This window comes from Thunnus maccoyii, chromosome 13, assembly GCF_910596095.1.
Source record: "Thunnus maccoyii chromosome 13, fThuMac1.1, whole genome shotgun sequence".
Lineage (NCBI taxonomy): Eukaryota > Metazoa > Chordata > Actinopteri > Scombriformes > Scombridae > Thunnus > Thunnus maccoyii.
This window is the reverse complement of record NC_056545.1, coordinates 17,588,893-17,616,769: the sequence shown is the minus strand read 5'-3', so window position 1 is coordinate 17,616,769 and position 27,877 is coordinate 17,588,893. Positions and strand designations below refer to the sequence as shown.

The 27,877-nt window shown below is 41.8% G+C and overlaps 1 protein-coding gene across 3 annotated transcripts; it reads right to left on the bottom strand.

Moving 5' to 3' along the window:
- Positions 1-425: 425 nt before the first annotated feature.
- Positions 426-27,845, bottom strand: synj1 (synaptojanin 1). 3 transcript variants are annotated; one of them, XM_042430403.1, is made up of 29 exons: positions 27,775-27,845; positions 26,650-26,807; positions 26,290-26,376; positions 25,581-25,848; positions 25,136-25,361; positions 24,312-24,395; positions 21,702-21,763; positions 18,739-18,835; positions 17,932-18,107; positions 17,764-17,845; positions 17,493-17,645; positions 15,946-16,111; positions 15,616-15,639; positions 14,920-15,111; positions 14,435-14,519; positions 14,033-14,173; positions 13,677-13,869; positions 13,434-13,592; positions 13,174-13,330; positions 12,813-12,939; positions 12,386-12,598; positions 12,226-12,304; positions 11,942-12,107; positions 11,621-11,803; positions 10,159-10,287; positions 6,411-6,463; positions 6,120-6,309; positions 5,658-5,986; positions 426-4,303 (listed from the first exon to the last, which is right to left on the bottom strand). In XM_042430403.1, the coding sequence occupies exons 2-29, from the start codon at positions 26,771-26,773 to the stop codon at positions 3,275-3,277; spliced, it is 4,974 nt and encodes a 1,657-aa protein (XP_042286337.1). In that variant the 5' UTR covers positions 26,774-26,807; positions 27,775-27,845; the 3' UTR covers positions 426-3,274. The 3 variants fall into 3 exon arrangements, with proteins under 3 accessions (XP_042286337.1, XP_042286338.1, XP_042286339.1); XM_042430404.1 differs by lacking the exon at positions 27,775-27,845 and adding an exon at positions 27,588-27,748; XM_042430405.1 differs by lacking the exon at positions 15,616-15,639.
- Positions 27,846-27,877: the final 32 nt, after the last annotated feature.

The window sequence follows — 27,877 nt, the reverse complement described above, 5'->3', positions numbered from 1 at the left end:
GTTGAAGGGATAAAAAACAAAAAACAATTAAAAAAACATACTCATATATAAAACATATCTGCTGAATACTTATGAGTATAATATATATAAAGATGTTATTATATATTATATACTATTATATTAAGATGGTTTTGATTTAGTTTTGGTGCAAACAACCCCAGCATCCATATAAACAAGGAGCTTTTAGAGGCTCTTTGGCCATTTGGAAATAAAAGCCAGGACTTTACTGGTTATCAGTTCCGGCAAAATTAAACTGCATATAGACTTTTCACATGTCATATAAATGTTTGTACCTCAATTAACAGGTTGTAAAATATCTGTGCACTTAAGTTAAAAAGATGAATTATTTAAAGGCAAGACTGTAAAATTCTTTTTTGGTGTGTAATTAAATGGCAGCCTGCAGTCAAAGACAACAAACATCAACATTCAGTTCAACTTACATTTATTTTTGCATACATACAACATAAACTGCTTCATACATAAATGTGCAATCAGCTGTGCACTTAAAATATGGAACGTTGGATATTAACATGAATCGCCGCTTCATGTTTTCACTTTAATACATACAGAATATGTTCAACGACACAGACTCTTACTTACTATGGATTATAGTCATTAAAAAGGGACACCAACCTCACAAAAGGAGCCACTTTGTTTCCTATAAAATCTTGTCTTGAACATGACATGACACAAAGCGCTGGCTAGTCACCTACTGGTAATGCAGATACAGCATCTACTGCACACATCTGGATAACACATTAAATGCATTTTAGAGATGACATCGACATGTAAGCGAAGGCAAACCCGATACACTTGCTTACATAGCTTCTGCTTTTAGTGCAGTGAATGAAGATTATTTTCTATTCTACACAGTGTTTAAACAAAGCGCAGAAGCGTTAGTTAGCTGGTACTTTCATGTGTCTGACGTTATATTCTCCGTGAACCATCCAAATGCTTGTAAGACTTGACATTTCAGGCTGTTACATAATTTCTGAATCTTTAGCGAGGACTGTATTTGCAAAACTATTGCTCGTCGTCAGTGTCAACATTGATGCTGACCTAAAAAGAAAAAAAAACTGAACAGCAGTGAAAGAATGAAGTAGGTAGTACAGGAAAAATACTGACATCTGACATCACCACACACACACACATACACCTCATGAATGGTTATGAAATCAGTGAGGCTGACTCTCAACTGGAGAAAACGGCTATGGTGGGTTAGATATCACAAGTGGGGTCTGCAAACGCTGAGAAAGGTTTGACACCCAACACTTGACGATTCAATCTGTGGGTGAGACAAATCGCACTAATCCGTCTGGAATATGGGCCACGGTGCGCCTGGTAGAGATACAAACAAACAGCTGGAAATGTTTATCCGGTGATGCATTTGGGGCCGAGCAGTAAGGGCGGTTTGTTCTATTTTCAGCAAAAGTGGTGAATGATCTTCTATTAGTGTTGCAACAAGGACATTCTCACTCAGGTGGTGTTGAGTGTCTTGGGGAAGAAAAAAGTCCTTGTATTGTTAATGTATTTCGCATACAGTGATGCCACTCCACAGCTTTTGGCGGGCTGGAGAGCAGAAACACACAGTTACAGCTACGTGTGAGTGAATTCAGTGGCTGTTACTTCAGAACCGGTAAGCAAATGCACCGTGTGTACGTAAAAGAGAAGACTTCCTAAGAGAAAAAAGCTCTGGTAAAGATCACTCAATGGTATATTCCACTGCCAACTCTGTATACACACCCACATCCAAACACAAATACCGTGAAATACAACAACAGACAATTTATGCACCTCAAACACAACACGTTACTTCTCACCACAGTATCAACGATAGATTTTAGAGTAAACGTCCTTAGAAATCAAAAAGCATGACTTTTGCGATCAATAAAAGTTTGAGTAAAAAAAAAAAAAGTGCCCTTTTTATAATGCATGTCATGTGCTGGCTGACATGTCCACTGACCCAAATCACATCATCTTCATACTTGGAGAGTAACAGAAGTATATACATGCACGCACACCACATTCTCTGAATTTACAATAGTGTGGCTTGATGCTTTGGATAAATCAAGAAGGATCAAAACACTACAGAGGTGGAAAGATCAAAAAAAAAAAAAAATCCTTCTCATCTGTTCAATCCGCAGACTCTCAATTTTGTCACTCTGCTATGATCGAGAACACAACCCAGAGAGCACACACAGCATTTCAGTGCATATCAGTTACATTGTGCAAACCACTGATACGGTCATCACAAACACACATACGCACATTTAGCAAGTAGTTTCCATATTGAAAACATACATTTATACATAATTGCTATGTATAGGTTTTGATATAGAGCTACAAAATATATCCAGCTAAGCGCAACAGCCCGTAGACAAGGAATGAGGACTGAATAAAGAGAGAACAAAGTGTCTTACTATCAAGTGGATGAGATGATATTACACGACATCAGTCCTGCGGCAGTTAACGTGTTGCCTGACTGTGACACTGACTCGTTGTTGCTGTTGTTGTTGTTGTTCACTCTGTGGCGTCAGCAATGAGGCAATGACAAAACCCAGTGCAACATAAAGTACATTCAATAATAAAAGCAAGCGCACAATATTACTTTTAAATTTGCACCCCCTCAGACACAAAACAGAACAGAGAAAAAAAAACTTGCTGCAGACAACAGCAAATTTGGGGGCAAATGTAAAATCCACAGTGCATAGCCTTCTACTACATGTAAACCAAAAAAAAAATAGATTAACGTCTACTCTGAGAATCCCGCTCTGACGTACAGATCAGTCGAAATGATGGATATGAACCGCAGTGTGTGGCAGATGCGAAGACGACACTGATTTAGGTGAAACCTCGCAGGCGAATGCAGAGAGCTGCACGGCCCGCGCAGACGTGTTTTTGATATTGCACAAGTGGTTACACACATGATTTGTGCGAATAGATATACTTTATATAACTATATACTGTAGACACAGGCACATGTTTGCTGCCATAAATAAAAATAAACATCAGAACGATTCATATTAAAATAAATGTTAATATCAGGGAACAGGCAAACATCTCCGTCGTAAAGTTAGAACACACGTTTAGGCTCATCCACTTCTCTTGTTAATGCTTCAAGATATAAATCCTTTTTCCTGTGATTCAGAAGGGGATTGGTCTATACTTTTTAAATACTGTCTCTTTTGTACATACACACACACACACGCACATATACACATTTATCATAGATCTATACATATCTGGATATACCCTTTACATATTCAGGGTGATCCTATCTTTCTGTTGACTCCCTGGGGAAGAAGCAGCCATCACTGGGTCCTTCTGGGAGCTTTGGGTTACTGGTTGCAGTTCTAGTCGGGATGGGAGGAGGGAGGGTTGGGAATACTGATGGGACCGAGGATAACCAGTCGGGCTCTGAGCCAAACCCAGAGCGGGAAGGCTGAGTCTGAGTTTGGGACACTAGAGAACTGGAGGGGAAGACGGGGGCTTGCGGTGTTTTGGTCGGAGGTTGGAAATCCAATGCGTCATCAAAAGTGACCCACTGCTGGGTTGGTTTCCCTCCTGGGGGAGGTGGCTGGCGACGAGGCGCGAGGATAGGCGGGATAGAGGAGGGTGGCGCCAGAGGCAAGGCGGGGGCAGGAGCCGGGTCAGGGGCGAGGGGGAGGAGAGGAGCAGGTGCAGGATTAAGAGTGGGTGATGGTCCGAACAGGGACATGGTCCTTTGGAGCTGGGCGGTGGGTGCAGCTGCAGGGGCTGCTGTTGTTGCGGGGGTGGGGATGAGTGGCTGAGTGAGAGCAGACATGGTCCTCTGGAGGTTAGGTTTCAGGGCCGGACCCTGGACGCTGAAGTCCGGTGTGAGAGGGCGGTGCTGCTGATGCTGCTGCGCAAGAGGGCCGGTGAAGGGGTTGGTGCTGCTTGGTCGGGCGGGAAGCGGGTCGATAGGGAAGGGGCTGGGGGAGGCGCGCAGTGTCTCCTGCGAACGGCTTCGAGACGGGACCGGAGGTGGCGGGAGCAGGCTGGAGGCAAACGGGGATGGGGTGGAGAGCGAGGAGGAGGAGGATGAATCGAGTCCCTGCGGGTCTGGCCGAACGGAGGACTGAAGGGAGAAGGATGAAGGGAGAGTGTTGGAGGAAAACGTAGACGCGGGGACGGAGGGGGGAGTCCGCAGAGAGGAGCCTCTGGTCAGGGACTGGGTAGCGTGCCAGGGAGATGACGTAGAGGAGATGAAGTCGGACGTAAGGGTATCGAAGGGGTCGGGCTTCCATTGTGCTTCTCCTTGAATTCCATTCAGTCCGTTTGTCTAAAGGAGGAAAAAAACAAAGAAAATGCCTTCAGTGGTCACAACAAATGCTGCATTACAGGAGTGTTTATCTAATGGACCACAAGTTTTTTTATTACGATGTATGTTCTTCAGCTCAGAACTAACTTTAAAGATACCCTGTGGAGCTCTCTTGTGTTTGCATGTATATATTGCATTCAGTGTGTCTTGATTAGAAGATACTAAAAAATTGGTTTGACCAGAGGTATGACTGTTCACATAAAAGTTCTTAAACTTTTCACGCAAAGGTGTGGACTGACTTGGACATGTAGGCTGAATTAGCAAGATGTGCGCAGCTGTTTTTCTGACAGTTTTAGATGTTTCATCTGTTCGTCGCTACCGCCTTTGTGTTTTTTGTGTTTTCGCCCTCTGCAGTCTGTAGGAATGTGTATGTGAGTCGAGTCACCAAAAAAAAAAAACACCCAAAAAAGGGCCGGCTCATCATAAACATTGAATGATAACACCACTAGGTGTCGAAAACTCCATATGGTACCTTTAATCTGGCTGATTTCAAACACTTACAAATATGTATTGTGTTGAATTTAATACACTGATAACTGATGTATGTATCACAGTCCACATACAATCACTAACTGTGATACAAACAAACAAAATAATACCAATTAAACAAAATGTCAAATCAAAATTATGAGGTCATTGCATATGAGCTCAATCTCAGCGCATGAGACGCAGTGAGCAGATATGAAAGGACGAGTGAGGGGAAAACGGCCAACAATAAACGTCATTTTTTTTCTCTGTGTCATTTATGGTTTGATATGTTGACCGCCAAAAAGAAACAAATAATTCCCCAATTTTGTGAGACTAACACAAGACAATGCATGGCCTTGCAGTGGACTAAAAAACAATCAGGTTGAAAAAAAACTAAGGAGAGATGTAAAAGGAAGGAAAATCAAATCATGAAACGAGAGAAGAGGAGGAGGTTATTACTGGGTGTAATGTATGAGAGGTAATAACAGAGCAGAGGACAGTTGTGCTATGGAGGATGAGACAAAGAGGTTGTTTGATATAAAGTACCTGTTACCCTGAGGGCTTCTCCGGCTTGTGAGAGAAAGACAAATGTATCAGAGAGACAAAAGCAGGAAGAATGATAAACAACTAAGCTCATCTAATGTGAGACAGAGGAACAGAAAGAAGCTCTTTTCCTGTTGTCCTGTACTTTCCATTTGATCATAATTTTGCATTAAAAATTTTTGTGTAATGAGAAGAATTTGAGCAAGAATCTACGGAACATGACTTAAGTAAGTGCAAGCAGAAAAATCTCAATAGATTGTTGCTGAAATTCCAATGATTCAATAAAAAGGAAGCTGACACCAACCTGTGCGGCTGGGGCTGCTGTCTCAGACTTGGCAGCGTCAGGCGGCAGAGCATGAGAGGAGCGGGAACGTGGCGGGGGTTTAGGAGAGGCTAGACCCTGTGGAGGCCCAGCGGGGGCGGCAGCAACAGCAGGAGCAGCAGCAGCAGGAGGAGGTGCTGCTTTAGGAGCTGCAGCTTGCTGTGGCAGGAGTGGAGCTGGAAGTGTGGGTTGCATTGGTGGTGGGAGTTGGGACTGAACTGAAGGGGCAGCTTGCTGGGGCTGCATGGGTGGCTGCAAGGGTGATGGAACGTGTGGTCTCACTGCGGCGGGCGGCCCTGAGGGTGGAGGACCTGAGGGAGGAAACAGAGCACAAGGCTTAAAGCTTAAAAGCTAAGTTAAGGCTTAAATTCGCTGTACCATAATAATAACATTCTAGTGTCAATAATCCAGTATATTATCCTCTGTGAAAACACATTCCCTCACCCAGAGGCAGGTCAGTTGGTTTGGCCTGGGCACTGGGCACAGGTCGTGGCGCTCCGGGGTGGGTGTCAGGGATGGGTCGTGGGGCCCCTGGATGCACCTCTTGGATGGGTCTGGGTGCTCCAGGGTGAGACGGAGGAGGTGGACGAGACTGAGGAGGCATACTGATCACCCCAGCTCGAGGAGGGATATTCTGGAGGGCAGAGAGGGAATAGAGAACAGGGAGAAATTAACAAGTTGGGTAAATAATCAGTTAAAAAAAAGGAGTTTTCAAACTTGAATTGTAAAACTCACCGGTCTAGGAACACCTCCAGGTCCAGGAGCTCCTGCTGCTGTTTGACCACGACCTGAAAGACAGAGAAACCAGCTATAGTACATCTAGCAACAAAATGTTTTGTACAATTCTTTATTTATCACATGTGTTGTGCCACCTAGGGAGAGATGAAGCACGAGCAGGAGTGTTCAGGGAGATCAAAGAAATGAAAAAAATAGCATAAGGAGGATAGCTTTCACTGTGCTTAACAACCCACAAGTACAATGCAAACCCTCCCCGACCCATGACAGACCGACCTCCCTATGGCTGACTTCATTATTAATGATGACTCAGTCATTCCTGACCTGCAGGAGATCTGGAAGAGAGGCAGGCCTTGTTCTGGGAGCCAACTTGCTTACCACACCGCTCGCAAGCACACACCTGTTCTTTCACTATTCTTTTTGCCAAACCCCTCTCAGCGCCTGCGAACATGTTCCCACACGACTTAGATGTCAGCTTCTGTCTTCTACTTCACTGTACAGTCACAGTCACCAAACGTAACTACACACACCTTTACTGTGACGAGAGGGATTCAGCTGACTGTGCACCTTACAAATGGGTCAGGTGAAGACAGGCCAAGTCACCAACCAAACCCTATCCTCCACCCTGGGACAAGCTTATTTTGTATCAGGGAACAAACACATAACACAGGATTACAGCAAAGACAGAGAGAGATAATCTCACTCTATATCACTGAAAGTACAAGGAGACTACATAAAAAATGGGCTTTATTGGGACAACAACAACCCTACATAATTGAATAAAATAATTTGTCTTGATTGGTACATTAATACTAAATGAGTCATGCTTTGTGGCACTCACCTGCACCATCTGGCCGAGGAAGAGCAGGGCTTTTTGGTCCTTTGCGGCACAAAGGAAACCGAAATACATTACTGTTATACACAATGTGCAATATTGGTCACAGGAAGCAGCTGCTGCCAATGACGGCATTTTATAAGAAGCACTAGCGTGTGGTGGTAATAAATACAGCAGAGCAGTGAAGCCTGAGAAGCTGTGAGCCTGAATATCTACCTGCCTGAACGAGGATTTCTCCACTAATCGTAGTGGATTACTGTAGCTGAGCTGACCTTAAAACCAATTTAAATCTGAACCAAGGGGATTTTTCCTTTAACACACATTATCTCCCCTTGTTATGACAAGACTATAATCATCAAATCAATACTTGTTTAGTCATAATGACAGACAAGGTGAGTACTTATGATGTATCCTGTTCGTCACCATGCGCAACCGTTTGAGTCAGATGGTCTTCTGCCGCGTGTTTCATCGACCTCTTGATTATGATGTGAATGACTAATTAAAATAGCCTTTTTTTGATGCACACGCACTCTCTTGCACAAGCTGTGATATTTTAGACTCCAATCCAAATGCTTACAATTTAAAATTGGTGATGTACTTTTGCATTCCCTGCTTATTTTGCATTTAAAAAAAGCTTTTTTTTTTAGCTACAGGCTACCAAACACACCTCTCTCACAAACACATAAGACTAAGATGGCCAACAATAATACAAAATTTGTCAACAGTAAACCATCAATGTCAAAAAAAAAAAAAGCATCTGTAACATTGATGACAGGGTGTAAGACTACGGGGATCAGAAGACATTTAAAAGACACACCGCCTAGCTGGTTACCTTCACTGCCCCTCCTACCAAGCAGTGGGCTGGGACATTCGCCACAGTCTTAAAGTCAAAGAGGAGGAAACAGTATTTTCAAAAAGAACAGCAAAGGACATAAGAAAAGCACAACAGAGAAAAAAAACCTTCACCCTCAGTGTCAGTGGTACAAATGAATAAAATGACATTGTCCTACCAGCTACTCACACATTGAATAAATTCAAATAAGGAAAACCATGTCCAGTTAATAAAAAAGACTTTTACAGGACTCACAGAAATACCACAGAGGAGGAATAGTTGTTTGTATTAATGCGAGCCCAGCTGACATTTTCTCTACAAGAACTTAGTTTGGAAAACTCCACTAAAACTGAAAATTATGGGGAGTAGTTTAGATAATGACAACAAGCAGGACTGCATTTTGAGTTTTAACCTAAGTGGTCACTCCCTAGCTCTTAAGTCCCAGTCCTCATCATAAACACGTACTTAATCTAAAATCAAACAGAATTCAGCAACTTCATGTAGTCTGAGATTGATTTTTGTGGACAATTCTGGCAACATGGAGTTTAAAAGCTGCTGCTAAACCCAATGACGGCTCAGTGGTGTGCGCATCCAATCAAGCGTAGAGAGGAATCATGTCGTGTTGATATTTCAGTAAGCAGATACACTCATGCAATCATCTGCAAAGTTTGTTCTATGCACAGTGACTATGCCATTAACCAAAGTGGGCTGGCTGTGCAATGCTAAATCAAAAAGAGAAGCAAAGAGAGAATAAAAGCGTAGTCTGAAATACTGAACTAACTGTCAATAGTCAAATATCAAATCAGGTTTAACAAGCTCAGGAGCACCTTTATGACTGTTGTGCTTTGTGTGCTCACTGGGTTATTGATGTTAACCGTTTTGCAATATGGCATGGTTAAATGGTAAATGGAAAGCATTTATATAAAGCTTTTCTAGTCTACCGACCACTCAAAGTGCTTTACAAAACATGTCAACATTCTCCCGTTCACACACACATTCATACACTAATGGCAGAGGCTGATGCCAACCTGCTCATCAGGAGCGATATAGCGCTTTCAAAGTGTTTCTAACGCTCATTCACCCATTCACACACACACCCAATTTGGGGTTCAGTATCTTGCCCGAGGACACTTTGATATGTGGACTGGAGAAGCTGGGGTTCGAACCACTTTCTGATTAGTGGACGACTACCTCCTGAGCCACAGCCTCCTCCGAGCCGGTTAGGAAAGCATACATGCTCTTGATCGCACTATATATATATACTTCATACAGCCTTTGTAACTCTGCAGTTGCTCCCCACACACAAAGGCTGCCAAGTCTAAAATTAAGATCTGACTATGCCTTTTCATTTTAGATCACAGTGGTTCCAACACTGATGATTTATGAGCATTTTATTGGTTTAAAGCATATTGACTGAACTGAAATAAGCATTGGAATTGCCATACAATACAAACAGCACTAGTGCAACATGCCTCTCTGTGTGTAGTGGCAGATGGAAAATAGCAGCTTCTACTTTAAATGCTTCAGGATTGTAAGCATTGAGCACACAGTTCCACAGCAATCACTTTACCTCCAGAGTCCTTTCTAACTGGCAGGGGGCTCATGCCTCCTTCAGGAATGAGGAGAAGCAGTGGGATAAAGGTGGAAATGTTAACACCTGGCTAAAGTATCTCATACCTGAAGAAACATTAAATATCCGCTGCTTCCAGTGTAGGGCTTCATTTAGTTACTCTGACTTAAACCTGCAGTGCGGAACTTTTGTCTTTCCCATCTGGCAGTGAGAGTAATTACACAAACATTGTCAACAGCTGTAGCCTACTCCGTCACTACTGTTGCACCTGTAAAGTAGTGGATAGTAGACTCCATATACTGCGAAATACAGAGAGATTTACCTGGCGGTGATAGGCTTAATCAGCATCATGTGAACTCGTTTGGCAAGGGTTTGAATGTAACAGAGGTTCATTTATATGTAAAAGTCCCGCACTCCAGCTTTAAGCTGCAGGCTAAATTTCTGTGATACGAATGTCAGAAAATGAGGCTTTAATTAAGTGTAGACAAGAAGGTTAAGGAGGAGGCTTTACCTGAAGGTGGTGGTGGGCGTTGAGGGGGTGCTGGTCTTGCTGGGGGAGCATTGGGACGAGGGGGAGGTGGGCGTTTGGGCTCCATGGCTTGAGGTGTAGGGGCACCAGGCTGGAAGTCAACAGGAGGCCCTGGAAGAACAGAAATAAAACAGGTGCAAATTCAGACGCGAAAAGGGAGTCATTTGACCGAGGAAAAACTCTAAACCATTTGCACTTTTTTTTCCAGAACATGTGTGATTACATTCTGTGAGGACTTGCAAATTCACTCAATACAGATATATACTTTTGTACCATCTCCCCTATGATTTATTGCCTGTCAAAATTTTATTCATTGAGGAGCTAAAGAGAGCAAAGCTGGTTCTTTTCTTTGACAAATCACACCGGTCAAACATAAATCAAGCTATGTGCCCCAGTTCTGAGAGCCAAACAGACAAATATCTCATCACTGCATCATCCTACAGCTGCACTGCTGTGATTCCTACACTCAATCACAGCAGTCCTTGTGCTCTCCTGTCATTCAGTGTTGTCCAAAGAAAGGATGAACCTGCTGCACTGTTTTAAAAGAAAACTAGAAAAAAATACTAGAACTAGAAAAACTAGAAAACTAGCAGTTTAAAGGGGTCATATTGTAGAAAGGGAGATTTCCCTTTCTTTTTTGATTATAGAGCAGGTTTAGGTGCTACATAAATACTGTGAAAGCATCAGAATGCTCAGTCCATGGAGAAATCCACACAGCCTGTATTCAGAAACTGTGCCTTTAAACAAGCTGTTTGGACTTCCATAAGGTTGTGATGTCACAACTATATGCTAAGCGTTTCCCCTTCCATTGCCAAGGCCCACCTGTCCAACGGGACCCCCCCACCCCTCCTGAAAGAAACTAAATATGTTTATTTATGCTATTTCCCTACTTTATGTGCATTTGTTTCATTTCAGCTCAGTGCGAGAGTCTGTATTTATGCTCATGCTTGTTTTTCTCCTCTCCTCTGCTCTGTGTGCTACAATCCGTTACCTGTGATTGGCCTGGGCGTGCATCACTCGAAAAACACTCAGTCAAACAGAAGAGAGGGGCATTGAACATACACAAAAGAGCCCTTTTCAGGCTGAGTGAGACATAGGGGCTACATCCATGGCTTGTACAGGCGTAACTAGGTGCTTTTTGACCATAAAAACATGTAAATGTTTGTAAATAGACCACAAAAAATCTTAAACTGGGAAAGGGGCATAATATGACCTCTTTAAGACACACTACAGCCTTCTACTACTAAACATAGAACACATCATCACGTTACATTTTACCTGGAATTTCCCTCCTGCATGGTGATGGACTTAAATCTGCTTCCATGCATTACAAACAGAACAAAATTACAGTTTATATCTTGGTAAGCAAAGCTAGAGCAAATGACTGGACTGTATATTTCATAACCTTCAATCCAGGATGTGATGTGCGTCACGCTGTATTTACCTTGTGATGGTCGGGAGGGTTGGCCCCCGCGGCTGGGCCTGCTGGGGGCTGTGGGTTCTCCGTGGGTGGGGGAGGGACAGGGACTACCACGGGGGGAAGGGAGAGGGGAGGTACCAGGGCCGGAGCCCGCTCCAGGCTGCAGGTGCTGGGGAAGAATCTCTTCCACCTCCTCATCCACATCGCCTGGTACAGACAAGAGGGCAGGGATACATCACTTTGAAACTAGAAATCCCTACAGACTTCCATGTTGAAATTGGAATTCACATTCACATCCACATTTTTGAGGATTGAGATTAGGATTTCTTGGCCATCCCTCCTCACCTTCCATATCGTAGTCATCGTCGCCCATGTCTGTGTCTTCTGCGAGCAGGGTGGAGCTGGCCGAGGTGGGGATGCTTCCGCAGATCCTCTCCACACTCATTTCCTCCTCCAGACTCTTAATCCAGCCGGGACTCTTCAGACGGATGTCAATCACCTTACCAAGGACCTACAATGTAATCAAGAGACAGAGCAAGAGAGAAATGGAGACAGTTTTCATTATATCAATACTTATGGGAGCATTTTTATAGCTGAGAAGTAATTTATATAAATAAGTGACGACTTACAGTGGAAGCGCTGAGAGACAGAGCAGCCAGAGCAGAGTAACCCTCCAGAAAGGTCACCCACATCTTCTCCTCGACAAACCTGCATTAACAAGGACATTGTAGTTCCAGTGTAACGTCTGCAGGTCATGCATGTCTGTCTTGTGTTCAGTATCCAGCTCACCTGATGAGGATGACTTCTCCAAAATTAGAAAACTTGTCCAGCAGCTCGTCTATGAGTGCATCATCAAAGTAGTCATCAGGACCAGAGGTGCACAGTGATACCAGGATAGTACCGTCCGGAGGCCCCTGCAGGGCAATGACATCTTTGTAGACCTGGTGCCGAGCTTCGGGGTCGACCTCCAGGATGTCCACGTCTATTACTGCCACCACAGGCCTAGAGACAGACGGGAGGGAAAGGCAGGTGGAGATCTTAAGGATGGTGATGTTTGATTAAACACAAACACCCAACGCAACACAAGTATTGTCTTTGTGATCGGTTAGTTTCACTTGACAAATTTTGAAATTTTGGGGACATTCATCAGATGTGACACGGTGTGAAATTTAAATACTCATTCATTCCACACTTACAGATGTATCTTATTAGTTACCTGTGGTCTGAGGTCTTAAGCTCAGCCCTGCCATAGTACTTCAGACTCCCAGGGCTCCAGGGGTGTTCTGGATCGTCCTCACTCTCCCCAGATGTAGAAGTTGCCCCTACTACATTCATCTCCTCAGCTGCAAAACATGAACAAATACATATATGTACAGAGGCACTCGCATAGATTAAGTCTTCTTATGTTTCAGCAGTCTAGTTTTTTTATTCAATCATTGAAAGGCATAGGATGAAAAACGGCAGACAGGACAATAGGAAGCCTGAAACATATTTTCACCACTATTTTCTTCAGTCACGAGGTCTGAGACAGACAAGAAGAAGATTATTTAAGCTGGTAAGACTTGTCTGCATCTCACCTGTTTGATCAAAGTTCCACTTTCTCCTCTTCCAGAGTATGCGGTCAGTCCAGGCTGGTGTACGGCACTTCTCACTGGTGTCGTAATCCTCCGAGAAGAGGTCGTACTTATATGTAGGAGCGAAATCTAACTTCCCCTCGATAAATCCTCGGAATACCTATTGAGGACATTATTATTTTAGAACCAAGACTTTATATTAAGGTACACTGTTCTGTTCTGTTCTGTGGAGATGTTACAGTAACTACTGCTATAAGCCATACCGAACCAGCATTCTTCTGTTCAAACAACTGGTCCCCAGCTGTCAAGGCATCCCAGTTCTGTTGTTTGATTAGCTCTTTGACTTCCTCATTAGGCAGGTTGATTCGATAGTTGAAGTCTCCGCACCAGAACACGTAGTCATGTGAGTACAGCAGACGACCCTGGGGGATAAAATAGACGCCGTTATGCTTACGTCATAGAAAAAATCTGTTTTGAAACTGATTTGTTAACGTCATGGTTATTACCATGGGGAAGTTGAGTCTGCGTGTGATCTCGTTGTAGTCGTCGTTCCTCTCCTTGACCTGTGATTGGCCAGCAGCAAAGTGAGAGCAGACGAAGCAGATGCTGGTGGTGTGGAACAGCAGGCGGATGGCCACACCTCCTTTATTGCCTGTAGCTCCGCCCATTCCAGTTTTTACTGTATCTACAGCAACATCCCTTGAGAACATATTGAATAATATGATTTACCACAATTTCATCAATCAAAAATACATTAAAACTATAAATTTTGTATTGTCAACACAGTGCAGTGATCCCCCATATACCTATGGTTTACAGTATAATAACATAAGTGTCTAATGAGAATGTATAAAATTCATACCTGATGAAGGGCGCGTGCTGTGGACGGATGAAAACAAACAGACACACTCCCACCAGCTGCTCTGAAGCAAGTAGCACATACTTGTGGTCCCGTGAGATGTTTTTTTGTAGCTCAGCTGCCCACAGTTTCTGGTTAGTGGTGCTGAGAGAACAACAAAAAGATGTGTCAAAATGCAGAAAGTCTTGTTGAAGAAATCCTAAGGAGTCCTGCTCCTTTTCTTTACAAATCTTATCTCAAAAGAAAATTTATGGTCACCTTTGAAGTCAACTTTTGTTTTGTAGCATGGAGCACAGATAGTAAATACCATATGCACTACGTATCCCATAGGTGAAATACCTTTGGTCTTACATAAACAGTTGACAGACAGGTCAGTTATCTCAGGTTGCAATCTTTCACACATACCTGGCACTGACAATGTTCCCAGCATTCAGTTCAACCATTTCCTCAAAACCAATGGCAAAGATATCTATGGGGTTGGCTTTGTTGTCTGTAGTGAAGAGAAAAATGACACAATGTTCAACCGAAGTGTCTGATTGAAAATGGATATTAGTATATTTTACATTATACAATTTTGTGATTTATATAGCAATTTAATTTTAAAAAAAATGTTCGTTTACCAAGCAGGTTTTGTTTTAGTTTTGGCTAATAAACCAATGGTTAGGATAGTATACTAAGAACTATTACTGCTAAACTATAGTTGTTAATTGTCCAAAGTTATGACAGTAAAGCTGGTTGTAAAATACCTGAATTTTCCTTTTTTTTTCACTTTATACCAAATCTAAACAAATAAAAAGTTTAATCTACTAAGTAACAGCATCCCGATGTAGCATCATTTCCAAAGATGACATTTACCAGCAGTTAGTGCAGGTAAATAAACATCAACATACCCTGGAACTCAGGATGTCCCGCCTTCTTTGGAGCATCCAACAGCCAATCGTTGAGCGTCTGGTTGCGGAAGGCAATGCTGCGAAACTGTTTACCTCCGTTGACATTCCAGGTGCCGACACACACTCGGATCTGCTTGGGTCGCGTGTATTTATGGAAGTTCTGACACATTCCCAGCAATACTCTGGGTGAGGCTGCGGAGGGGAGGTGATTAGGATTAGAGTGAGTGATGGTTGTTTACATGTGTGTGTGTGTGTGTTTGTGGGAGGGGCAGCATACACGGGAACAAAAAATAAATAAATAAAGGGAGAAATAGAATCAAAACTAACAAAACCAAATGGGAGAACGTCTAAATATGACAGAGGAAGATCACAACAATGTTCCAAAGCATGGGGCATGGGACGAAGGATGGAAATCAGAACTCTTGCTGAAATACAGATAAATCATCAACCTTGGTAATGGTTCATTTCTGTCTGTAAATTTCTTCAATTTCATTGCAAAATTCATTCAGCATCTTCTTTCTTACTTTTTTGCAAAAGTCAGATGATATGCAACAGACAGAGGCTTAAACCACCGCCAACATTGAGTTATATAAAAGGAATGAACAATAATGAGCAGCAAACACATATGGTAGGACAACTATATGACAGCGGTTTGAAAAGATCCATCCACTGGGGGCAGTTTGTCAGTTACTATACCTGATTGTAAGACGGGCTCAGTGACTAAGATTGTGGGCAAGAGCAGGGGAGGAGAAAAGGGAGAGAAGGGCGGGTTAACCAGTGCTTTAACAGATAATGCTTGCAGAGCAGTTGTTCAGTTTTAATCTAACTGGGACAGAGAAGCTGACACATGGAGATTACACCTCACACTACCTCACACTTGACGCGGAGTAGTAGAGTACCTTCTGGCTAACAGGTAGCAGGTCAGAATTAGTTGACATATTCATTGGCAAAACATTTAAGTGATACGTCGTATTCGTCACGGTATTCAGAATCATACGTCATATTGCCCGTGTTGTAAATAATTACCGTAAAGACTGGAAGTGGTGAGCAAGGCCCGAGCTTTGTCCGCCAGATCACTGTTGAGTGTGGAGCCCAGCCTCAGGATGTCGATGGCTTCCTGCTTAGAACTGTCGAAGAAATTGTTCTGGATGGTCCTCGTCACAGAACGTGCTCCGTCTTTTAGCTTTCCCGCCTACAAAAAAAATAAAAGAAATCAATCAAAATCAACTTAATTATTATCTATACACTGAGAGTGAGATGCATCTTTACTTTCCATTCCACCCATGGAAGAGAGAAAGAGAAAAGGAGAAACACTTCAGAGAGATCCAAATAATGTTGATTTTTTTTAACTGACTGTGAGGCATCAAAACTGATAGACAGGGGAAAAAATTCAAAATGACACTGATTTCAGTGCTACATGATGGCTGATTTGGTTTGATTCGTTGACATATGGTGATATTTTTTTGGCTTGATTCCTCTTATTTCATCCAACAGATTTAGATTTCTAACTCTGATGCTGTAGAAATAAAATGTTCACTCAACAAACTGGAAATGATTTTTTTTTGTTGAAGAAGGCATTTCAGTTTCTGTACACCGGTAGAGAGATCTCCTTGGAGCTTTCAAGAGTCAAGACAGTATACACATTACCCAGATTCCTCAGGGGAAATATAATCAAGTTTTATTCCCAAAACAAAAAAAAAAGAGGATACCCCATCCTGTATCATCATCATCATCATCATTTAACCCACAGACACTGAAATCAATAATACACCAGAAATAGACCCACGACTCAAAAAAAATGACATCGACTGGCTTCTTAACTTACCACACAGGTAGAGAGGTCCAGAGGACAGCAAAGAGAGACAGCACACAAGAGTTAAGAAACTGAAGCACACAGTTACACACACACACAGAGAGTCAACTATGTCAACTGTTCATGCAGAACTCTGTCATGCATGATGCATAACTAGTCTTTTTTTGTTTTTTGTAAGTGCCATTTATGGTTTAATACCAAAATCAAAAATAACAATTGAGGTCAACAGACAGGACACATTGCGCAATGGTGGTATTTGTGCAATTTTGTTTCCCCCTTTGAAGACTGGATCATCTGATAGGCTGCGGTCAGCAAACTTGACCTGAGATGAACTGGTCACAAGTTAGATGACAGTATGTTGTGAGGGTCAATACTAGAGAACCTCTGTGAACCTCTCTCAAGACGTTCATATGAAAAGAACTGAATAAAATGTTTTGTTTATCACTTGGAAATGTTTTTCGAGACTGTGTATTTCAGAGTTGTTAATCAAGTGTCCATGTTTAATAATAATTTAATATTTAAGTCAGTATATAACAAATATAAACTAAATTACTAAAATATATATGACTCAATGAAATGCTTATCAATCACAGTTTCTTTAACAACCTTTGGAGCAACATTCTGGTGCTGAAATTCATCAAATCTGACCAAATCACTGTAGTCCTTCATCTAATGCAGCTGCTGTACATCAAAATTGTTACACTTTAAATTACAGTGAAGTCTTGTGTCTGTCTTTATTTATTGTGCCGTTTTTTTGTACCTTTGCCTTGCCATCCAGGGCGCCGGTGCCCGCGTAGATCTTACTGATGGAGTCTCCGTTGACAGACCACATAGTCCTAAAAACCTCCTGGAACCTGGCCACCAACTGCGGTTTCTCTGTCAGACCCATTTCCTCCAGCTGCTTTGGCAGCATCTAGGGGAAGAGGGAAGAGGAGGAGGGGGTTAGTCTAAAAGCATTATCAGTAAAGATAACAGACTTTAATAGGACAAGAGAAAATGCTGAAGCATACTGCACATTATCCGACTCCTACCTCGAGGGCAAAGAAGGCCTGGACACTGTTGGTTCTGTCCAAACAGTCCAGGCAGTTGGTCCTTATGGTCCCGCCCTGAGTCCTAAAAAGACATTGAAATGTTAAGAGGCAATAACAAAAATTACTTTTAATAGTCCTTATTTATACATATTTGTATTTACTTCTCACCTTGCGATGCCCGTCTCTCCTGAGTAGTAGAAGAACCCGCACTCTTCTAGGAATTTGTTGAGGTAGGGTTTGAGGACACTGTGGAGTTTGTCTGCCTTGCCCCCCTTCACATTTTGATGGTAGTCAAAGTTCACCATCTTTACTGCTGCTGCATGTTCAGATGCCTTCAAGTGACTCTGAAAGTGACAGAGAGAGGAAGAGGACTTATTTCCCAGAAACTCAAATTCAGTGCAAAGATGTTGTGCATACAAGATGTGTGAGTGTATCTACGAACCCACATCGGGGAACCCACAGGTTATGAAACATAATTTATTGAAAACAAAATGGAAATGTGTCACCTGACGGAATTTTTCTAGCTATGGCTAACCAGGAAATGTCTTCTTAAATATTAATCAACATATAGTTAAGTTGACTGGCAGTAAGCCTCTTCTGTGGTTTTGTGACAGGTATGAGAAAACAGAAGATGATGTGGCCTGACAAGAGGTCAAGTTACAGTAGTTGGGGTATGCAAAACCAAGGAGCGAGTATGAAAGAAAGAAAAAAACAAACAGCTTTTTGATAGCGTCCACTCCCAAGCTGGAAAATACAGAAAATACAGTGGGACAGTGGTGCGTTATGTCGTAGGGCAGCATGTCCACCCACTCCAGAAAATTCCCCGCTGCTGTCCGTGCGTGGGTTTACACACAGAATAAATGGAGCAGTTGTGTTGACATACACTGCCGGGGCTTTTTTGACTTTCTGGTTTAGAAGCATCAGATCAATTCCTTACATGTCTGCGGTAGAAGGACAGAGAACAGTTCCTCTTACCTGAAACGCTTTGCTGAGCATGTGTTCCCCTTCCTTACTTCCAAGCAGGTTGATGATCACTTGTTTACCATACAACCTCCGCAGTGCAGTGAAGTGTCTGGAAAACACATACACATTCACCTAATAAAGTGTCGCATATGTCTAAAAGGACATCACAGATTAGTGTTGCCAACATTTATCATATCATATATAAGTCTTCCACAGGACTATAAGCCTACTGACAGGTCTGGATCATGTTATTACTAAGTCTTACTATGCATGTATGGTAAAGATATGCAAATCATTGTGGATGTAAAACTGACAACCGCGGCATTCAACTATGGATTAAAGCTTCACTTTTTAAATTTGAATATGTGAATGTGTGCAGTGAATTCAAAAGCTGCACAGGTCTTACAGCTTATTTGTATTTCAGTGCATATTTCTTCAGCTGTGACACTTGCACCTAAATAGTTGTGGGAATACATTAAGTAAATAATGGGGATTAATACTTTGTAAAATTGGTTTTACTGCAGATATAGTTGGAAAGGCAGCACCGTTCGGTGGAGAGAAAAGCAGACCGAAGCCACACTCTGCTACTGTTATTGTGTTTATAAAAAGATGTTCTTGTTGCCTTTGTGCTTATCCAAGGGATTTAAACAGATACATGATTGGCTGTTACTGCAGAAGACTCACTAAATATTCCAAAGTGAGTCATACATCCTGATCTGAACAGATATTGAGAAAGACTAGTAGCTTTGCCAACTACTTGGTGTGAAAAAATGACTAATTCGTGGTGTCAGGTCTGATGTGCTTGTCTCGACATGTTCAAGATACTAATAAAAAAAGGGAAACTTGACATGAGCACTGAGCTCAGCACAGTTGAGTCCATCTTCTGAAGTACAGGGACCACTGGGGGTCTTCATAGCCCTCCTGCAACATGTTGCCTTTAACTAAGGGAACAGCTGATGAGACTGATGTGGAGGCTACAAAATGTTGATAAGGCTGGAAACAGGCACAGTACTCTAAAGATGTGGCTCAGTGATAAGTGTGATAATCTTTCCTCCAGAAGGTCTTGGTTTAGGCCTCAGTGACAATTCATTAACAAGCACTGAAAAAAACACCAATTATCATCCAGTAAAAATGTTTTATCTGCTATGTACAATTTTTTTAGTTTAAAATAGGCACAATTTATCTATTTTATTGCTTATGATGAACAGAACAGGCAAATAAGACTGTGAGATGATCTAATAAACAAAATAATTCCCAAAATAACTTGTTTATATTTTCTTCTACGTTAAAATGAGCAATTACTGTTACATCTGTTGTGTTACGGGTCACAATTGACCACATCTACTTCCCTATGAAAAAAGGAGAAACGTCAATCACACAAGTGTCATCTCAAGCATGGTATGCGTATGCTTGTGTGTGTGTGTGTGTGTGTGTGTGTGTGTGTGTGTGTACGCTGTGCCAGGTGTTCGGTGAGAACAGCGGTGTCCCCAGTGGTCATGGTTAGGGTTACGGTGAGTCTCCAGGAAATGTATGTTAGTCTATTTAATGTCCCCAAAAGTGATCTAGGTCAACGTGTGTGTGTGTGTGTGTGTGTGTGTGTGTGTGTGTGTGTGTGTGTACGCTGTGCCAGGTGTTCGGTGAGAACAGCGGTGTCCCCAGTGGTCATGGTTAGGGTTACGGTGAGTCTCCAGGAAATGTATGTTAGTCTATTTAATGTCCCCAAAAGTGATCTAGGTCAACGTGTGTGTGTGTGTGTGTGTGTGTGTGTGTGTGTGTGTGTGTGTGAGGTGTGAATGAAAGAGAGAGAGGGGGGTGGGCAGGATCATATTTGCTGCATTCCACTCTACAACTGAATTCAAGTCAATATGCTTTTTTGGCATCAAACATAATTATGATATTATTAAACAATATTATGATACTATTTTATAGACTCTTATCACTATTATTTTGTTGTAATTTTTGTTATTCATGATGGTTTGGCAACATTTACTATGTATTTCTCAGCATAAACAATCAATAACTACTGCCGGGTCAAATCTGACCCATAACACAACAAATGTAACTTTTTTTAAAGGCATTAAAAAAAGAAAAATAATAAAAAATGTGTTTTATTGTATTCAGTAGGCCATTGTAGAGGATGTAATGAAGCCTTGTTTTGAATTAAAAGTATGTTTCACACATCTAAACTTGAAAACGGGTCAAATTTGACCCAAACACAACAGGAGGGATAAACCTGTATTTTGGTATCAGACTGACAGCTCAGTGACCATTTACACTTAAAATTATGTTGTGGTACTTGCAAACATTGAGCTACGTTCTGTAAAAAAAAACTAGGCAAACATTGAGACCAGTTGTAGATAAAATTAGGATCGTGATCACACTTTCGGAGGCACATGCAGCCAAATGGTCTCCACATTTTACTGCCAGTTAGATGATGATGAGTCATAAAAGATCTAATCCATAATTGCAGCATTATTCCCAACTTTTAGAGTATTTGGAAAGATACAACTATTGAAAAGACACAATTGGTATGTAATAGCTGTGCACGAGAGACGGATTTCAACAGCTTTAATGCACACACAAGAACTTAATTAAACGTGGTATAAAATATTTTCACTACCAAAAGCAATTAGCAAAAAGTCAAGGATTGACTGTAGATGCAAAAAGACTGCCTGCAATAAATATAAAATACAGGCTATTGAGGTCAACAGCTAATTTAGGGCTTTTAATATGTCCTTTCTGTTCCCTACAATAGACGTGTCTCTGAGGACACACTTCAATTAACATCCTCTCCTTCAAGAGTCTGGAAAGATTTTCTCTATTTTGGTTCGGACAGTAACTACCGTACAGGAAACATACTATTATGGTGTCTCCTCTGAGGAGTGGTAATCTCTTGGAGACCAGATAAAGCAGCTGGAATCTGCTACACTCATATATACACACACACACACACACACAGAGAACATTTTAATTACCTTTCAAAAGCTGGAGCATTCGCCTCAAATCCCCTTGAGAGTTTGACGCGATGAGAGCCAACCTGCAGGGCAGACACAACCAGAAACGACAAGAAAGACGAGTCATAATGTCCTTCTTTGGTAAAGATTATAAAACAGGAAAGTTGCGCAAACACACACATGTTGCAGATGGCCAGAGAACCCCGGTGGTGAAGAATGGATTTAGGATAGAATATCGGACAAAATTTGAACAGTGAGACCTTTACAGTGGTGATAAAAAGAAAAAAAAAATGACATAGTAGGACAACAGCAACACAGGGGCAGCTCAGGGAGATCATACACTACAGAGACAGAGACTGAGCAGCAGAGAAGTATTTTCTCTAAAACATTTTTTGGAACTTTTGATAGGATCTTTCTTTCTTTGCCTCTGTTTCTTACTACTTCTCCTCCACTCTGTCATTTTGAGAGCGCCAAAAAACACACAAAGATAAGTATAGACCACACATGACCACACCTTGACAGGCTTTAGCAGGTCACTAGCTTAGTGGCTGTTGCAGAGAAATCTATTCAATCTGCTGCACTGCAGGTCCCTACATGTCCCATACTCATATCTGCCTGTGGACACAAATGTTTCCTACTTTCATTTGTTTCTCCTCTCGCTTTTCAAATCTATTCTCTTCCGATCTCTAATGGCCTTTCATCAGCTGAAAAAAAAAAATATAGCGTCACCATCCCTCCTCCTGCCCTGCGCTGAACTGGTCATTCATTTTCGGGACAGGCCCGTGTTTGGCAGGGCTAGACGTTTTGCTCCATGCTGCTGCCATTTTGTCACTCCTTCTTCTCTCTACTGTTATGCTGGTCTGTGCTATGCATATTTAACAACTTCCTGACATGGCATCTGAAAAGGCTCAGGTTTCATTTACACACCTCTGACCGAAACCTTCTCACATTTTACTCCAACTGAACGGATAACAGATAACCTAGTATCTGGAGTTTCATTGTTAAAAAGACACATTCCAGTGTCGATTTAATTCACCACTAAAGGCATTTTATGTCTTCGATATATTTCATGCCACTTACTAGTTATTATTATTATTATTATTTCACTTTTAGTTGCAGGATTTTCTCAACTATTTGATGTTTGAATGTAACGCTGTCAGAATGTTCTTTTGTAGATAAATGAAGTGATTCAGAAGGATTTCTAATGCTTATTAAAAGTGAAAGTATATTTGTGGATATCATTGTGATACCAGAGATGTGACTCATTTTTGTTGTAATGGTTAATGGCTAATTCCCCATAAAACAGCCATAAAAATAGTCTAAGACCAAGACTAACAACTGATTAACTGTCTACTAATCTAAAAGGGGGAAGTCCTTCAATTCGCTTTTCTGATTCAAATCTTTTCTAGCAGGGTTCGTAATGGTACTACACTACAATGATGATTCAGAGACTAATTTACATCTATTTCTAATTTACCCCATTACTAGACTGATTTGTCTTCTTCTGGACAAAACTGACAACTATCAATCCTGCTCACAGAATGAGTTAGAGAGTATGGAGAGGAGAAAGTAGGCCTACAAAACCACCATTGGTGGAGGGGACTATGAGCTAAAACACTTTAAAAGCGGGGGGGACTAAAGTTCTGTCTGAAAACAACCCCAAGCCCACTACCCTGTGTTTAAACCAAACCATAGATCTTGTAGACTGAATAGGTGACTAATATGATCTTGGTTTCTCTTGGTCCTCTAATGGATTTAACAGCTCAGTCTTCCACATTATCAATTGACACCTATCCAGTTTGCCTAGAGAACAAAGTGAAAGGGAAGTGGTTGGGGGATGTTTTCAGACCAGGCTCTCACCTGACCAAAGATGTCTGGGAGCTGAGGAAAACAGAAAAATGCCCTTTACCAACCACTATATCTACCATTAACCTTCCCACATCTGATCTTATCCACCAGTCTGTGCAATGTCAGGACAAGGGCAGATAGATCCCAATAGCATTGTTTATGATGAGCTAATGCAGTGATCCTTGTTCCTGCTTTAGATCTCCTGTATATGGGATCTGAATGTAAATTTATGTTGGGGCAGCCTCGGTTTTCGCCCCTGGCCTTTGACATTGCACAGAGAAAATCATACTCTATCTGCAGAACAAAAGCGCTGGCACCAAGAGAGCGCCCCCCCCCCATCGCCCAAAAAACGAAGGTTATACCAGATGGGGGTTCTCATCCAATCCATTACGGTGCCGGTTCTCATTCAGGTGCAACAAAACACCCTTAATGGACTTTTTCTGAACACAGCATGGACAACATGTGTTAAAACTAGGATAAATGTATCCAGTGCAAGTACAAGGAGATGTTTCATTCCCCTTACACTGTCTTAACAGACACAAACACCAAATACAATATGTTTTAGTGTTTTTCATTTTGCTCCATGTTGGCTTCTTCTGACGCTCTGCAATCAAGTGAGACTGAGTGAGCCTCAGCCACAGCTGCAGTATTTACAAAAAGCACAGGTCTTGTACACAAACATGAGGGTAGTTTAATGATTTTCATATAATGTGGCTTAATTTATGAAAACTTCACATTCATAATTCAAGACTGGCTGTATAGAACAGATTTAGTTTCCATTACCTGGATTCCTGGCTGTTCCCAGAAAAGAGGAATGGACCCACGGATCTGTATGAAGGATGAGACTCTGTCATCCAGGAAAATAACCTGTTCAAAAGAAGAGGAAAGTTAATTCACAATATGACAAAACACAGATATAGTCATAAAACTGTGTATTAAAAACACATTTAGAGAAATGACTCATTTATACTGATGAAATAAAAAAGTTTAAAAGCATAGGGCTTATAAAAAAACATCTAATCTCAAAACAGACACAACAGACCACCCTAACAACCAAAAAAAACAAACAATAGGAGAAGGAAAAGAACAAAAATGCAAAGTAATTAGGTCTTTCTAAACAAATAAAACCACAGGGAACTGATAAGAAAACGACATCATTTTACAATAAATAATGGCCGCAAAAAACATCAGTGTGTTTGTATGGCCCCTTTGTCAGGACAGACGGGAAATGGAAAGGAGAAATCATAATAACAGGCAGTGTGTTATATGTAGAAGGGCTACATTTGTCTTTGTAATGTGTCTATAAACTGACAGCACAAACTGTTGGAGCAATACTGTTTCACTAGAAGGCTGCATCAGGTTTGATCCTGAATAGTCAATAGATAACCAGTGTTTAAATAGATTGTATTAACCAGAATTTGTTTGTCACTGCTCCCTGCTCTATGTCCTGTTTGTCCTGCTCTGACTGGCACCTGATAACAGCACTGCCATGCAAAGCGTATACATTAAATCAACTACTGCATCAGACTGGTTTATTGTCAGTTTTAATCATGACACCTCTCATACGAGAAGAGAGATTCAACAGAAGCGTCAAAGATCTGAGTCACCTGTTCAGTCTCCACAAAGTTGGCCACCTGTCCATCATCGTTTGTTCCTCGGACGTTGAATCGTGTGCCGGCTCGCTCTGAGCTGAGTCGTGAAAAGATGCAGGCCTTGGCTTGTTTGTGTCCTGCATAAATGGTCCTGATCTCCACACCTCCACACATCAGCCTCAACAGCCAGTCATCACAGTTCACCCCGTAGTGTTTCAGGTGCAGGTGAAGAGATTGGTTCCTGTTGATTCGTATAAAGTCAGACAAAACAGTAAACACACAAACAAATTCAGCGTGAACTGTGAATTTTCACATCTTAGAATTTCCACACATTCAGAAAAAACTATTTCACTACTAATGTGAGACAGCAGATATCTCCTACTTCAGAGATTTTCACAGTTAAATGTCTGTCTACTAGTCTCCATATAAACCTGGAACAGCTATCATTTCATGCTCCTACCAAAAGAAGCGGTTATCTGTAGTGTCTTCTAAGATCCTGCGATGTGCGTTGAGGCTCAGATCCATGCTGACTCCCGTGGAAGACCAGGCAAAGTAGAAGTGTCCTGAGTTCAGGACCTTTCGCACCTCAGCGATCCGGTCCTCATCTCCAGGATCATTCTTCAGTGATATAAAGTCTGTCTGTGTGACCCTGAAAACCTCAGAGTCCTGCACCTTCCCCACAGAGCTGCATCCTGTTACAACCACTAGACTGTGGAGCATGGAGTCACCTGCAGAGGAAAAAGTGGAGTATTGTGAAAAAGAAAGGCCCATGAGAATAAATAATATATATTCATGGTGGATTGTAAAGAAAAAAGAGGGAATCAAGCAGTATGTCAATAGATGCATTCAGATGAGATGCAAAGCATGAGCAGACTAGAGAATAGGTTAATTAAAATTTGGTGCCAGTCTTTTATAGGAAACCACCAGACTGTCAAATCTCAGCCATCTCTAAGACTGAGCTTTAATCTTTTACACGGCTTTTTCCTTGTTGTGATAACAAGAGCCTTCAAGGTCATGTAGAGGACAGGAGAAAGCAGCTTACAAGTAAGCAGCAACAAACCAGGGCAACTTCACTGTCACACCTGAACCTGGAGGTAAGAACTGGGACCAGACCCAAGAAATTTCTGCAACAAGGGGCACTGAATAGAAAATATCGGTCTGTAGCATACCCAGGTTTAGGCGGAGGACGCCCAGGATTCCATAGGCATCAACAATCTTAGTGTATGTGTTTTTGATGGCGTCTTTCTCTGCTGCCGCTAGAAGACAAACAAAAGCAACACAACATGAGGGGAATATCTGCCACGTTCTCCCTAAAATCATAAGTTGAATGCAGCCTGTGTCTTAATCATAGCACAGAATCATTTCCATCACTCGATAGGGAATGATATCTCTCTTGTAGCATCTGCATTTGTGGTGAGAGTGTACAAAGTATTTAAATCATATCTCATTACAATGTTACCATTTCATTTGGCTTTTATCCAAAGCGACACTATATTCTCATTACAGTGCAATTAAATATGATGCCTTACACAGGACGGCGACAGCCCCCGATTCGAACATGAGGCATTCTTCCCTGGTCCTTGTCTCCACTATGACACTGTAAGGGGGTGGGTCAAGCTTGTGGTAAATGCGATAACCTTTGCTGAAGGCCATTGTTGATCCAAGATACAGTAACCTATGTTATGACCTGGAAACCAAAAACAATGAATCATATCAGATCAGACAAGAGACACTCCCATTCAGACACATCTGTAATTCAATGGCTACTGCAGAGTAAAATGCTCTGTCGGTTATGGATGGAGAGGTGATCTATAATCTGACCATATAGCGGTTGGTTTTGAGGGTGTTTGACTCAAAAATAGTTATTGCATTTTGCATTGCTAACGATGTGACTGAACCAAATATTAAGACGTTACACAAACAAATTATCCATAACTGTACTCCACTCTGCAGATAACACAGTATTCAGTTTTTAGATTTTGGTATTTCTACTGAATCCCTTGCTGATTCAGGAGACCAGTTATATTATTAAGCAATATTGACGAGGAAACTTTCATTGCGAAATCAGAAACCTAACATACTGTCAATTACGGACACAGGCCCATACATATGACAAGCTAATTTTATTTTAAACTGATTATCGCAGGTATCTAGAGATTATGCAGCAGCAGCAGCAGCAGCAGCACTGTGAACGATAACGTTAGGCCGGGAGACTGAAACATCAACCATCCTGACACGGACAGTCACGACTTTGCAAAGCAACTGCAGCAGGAAAAAAGGCTAACGCTAACGTTTACTCAACCACAGCTAGCTTTCACGCTGGATTTTATGTGATGAGTCAACACCTTGGAGAAGGACGGGGAGAAAATGATGAAGTTTAAACAGCTCGCTGTCTTTCACCTAACGCTAGCTACTAACGTTAGCTAGCTAGATTAATCACTAGGGTAGCTATGATTCGCTAGCTTACGATATTTTGGTGCTGGTGCCACCTGCACGTCCGGGATGTTAAACTGTCATTTACTAAGACAAACATCTGAACAATTTGGTGATACTAAATATATAAACATGTACGTGAATTTGACATTTCAGCTTCATCTGACAATCGTAAGGCTGATTTAAATTACACAGACGAAGGGCTAGAGATTGCGCCTTACCGTCTCCCCCGCCGGGTTGTTACTCTGCTGTCACAACAAAATCCTTCCCGGTGTGTCGGCAGAATGGTACATTCCGACGCAAAGCACGTCACGTCACCGTAGT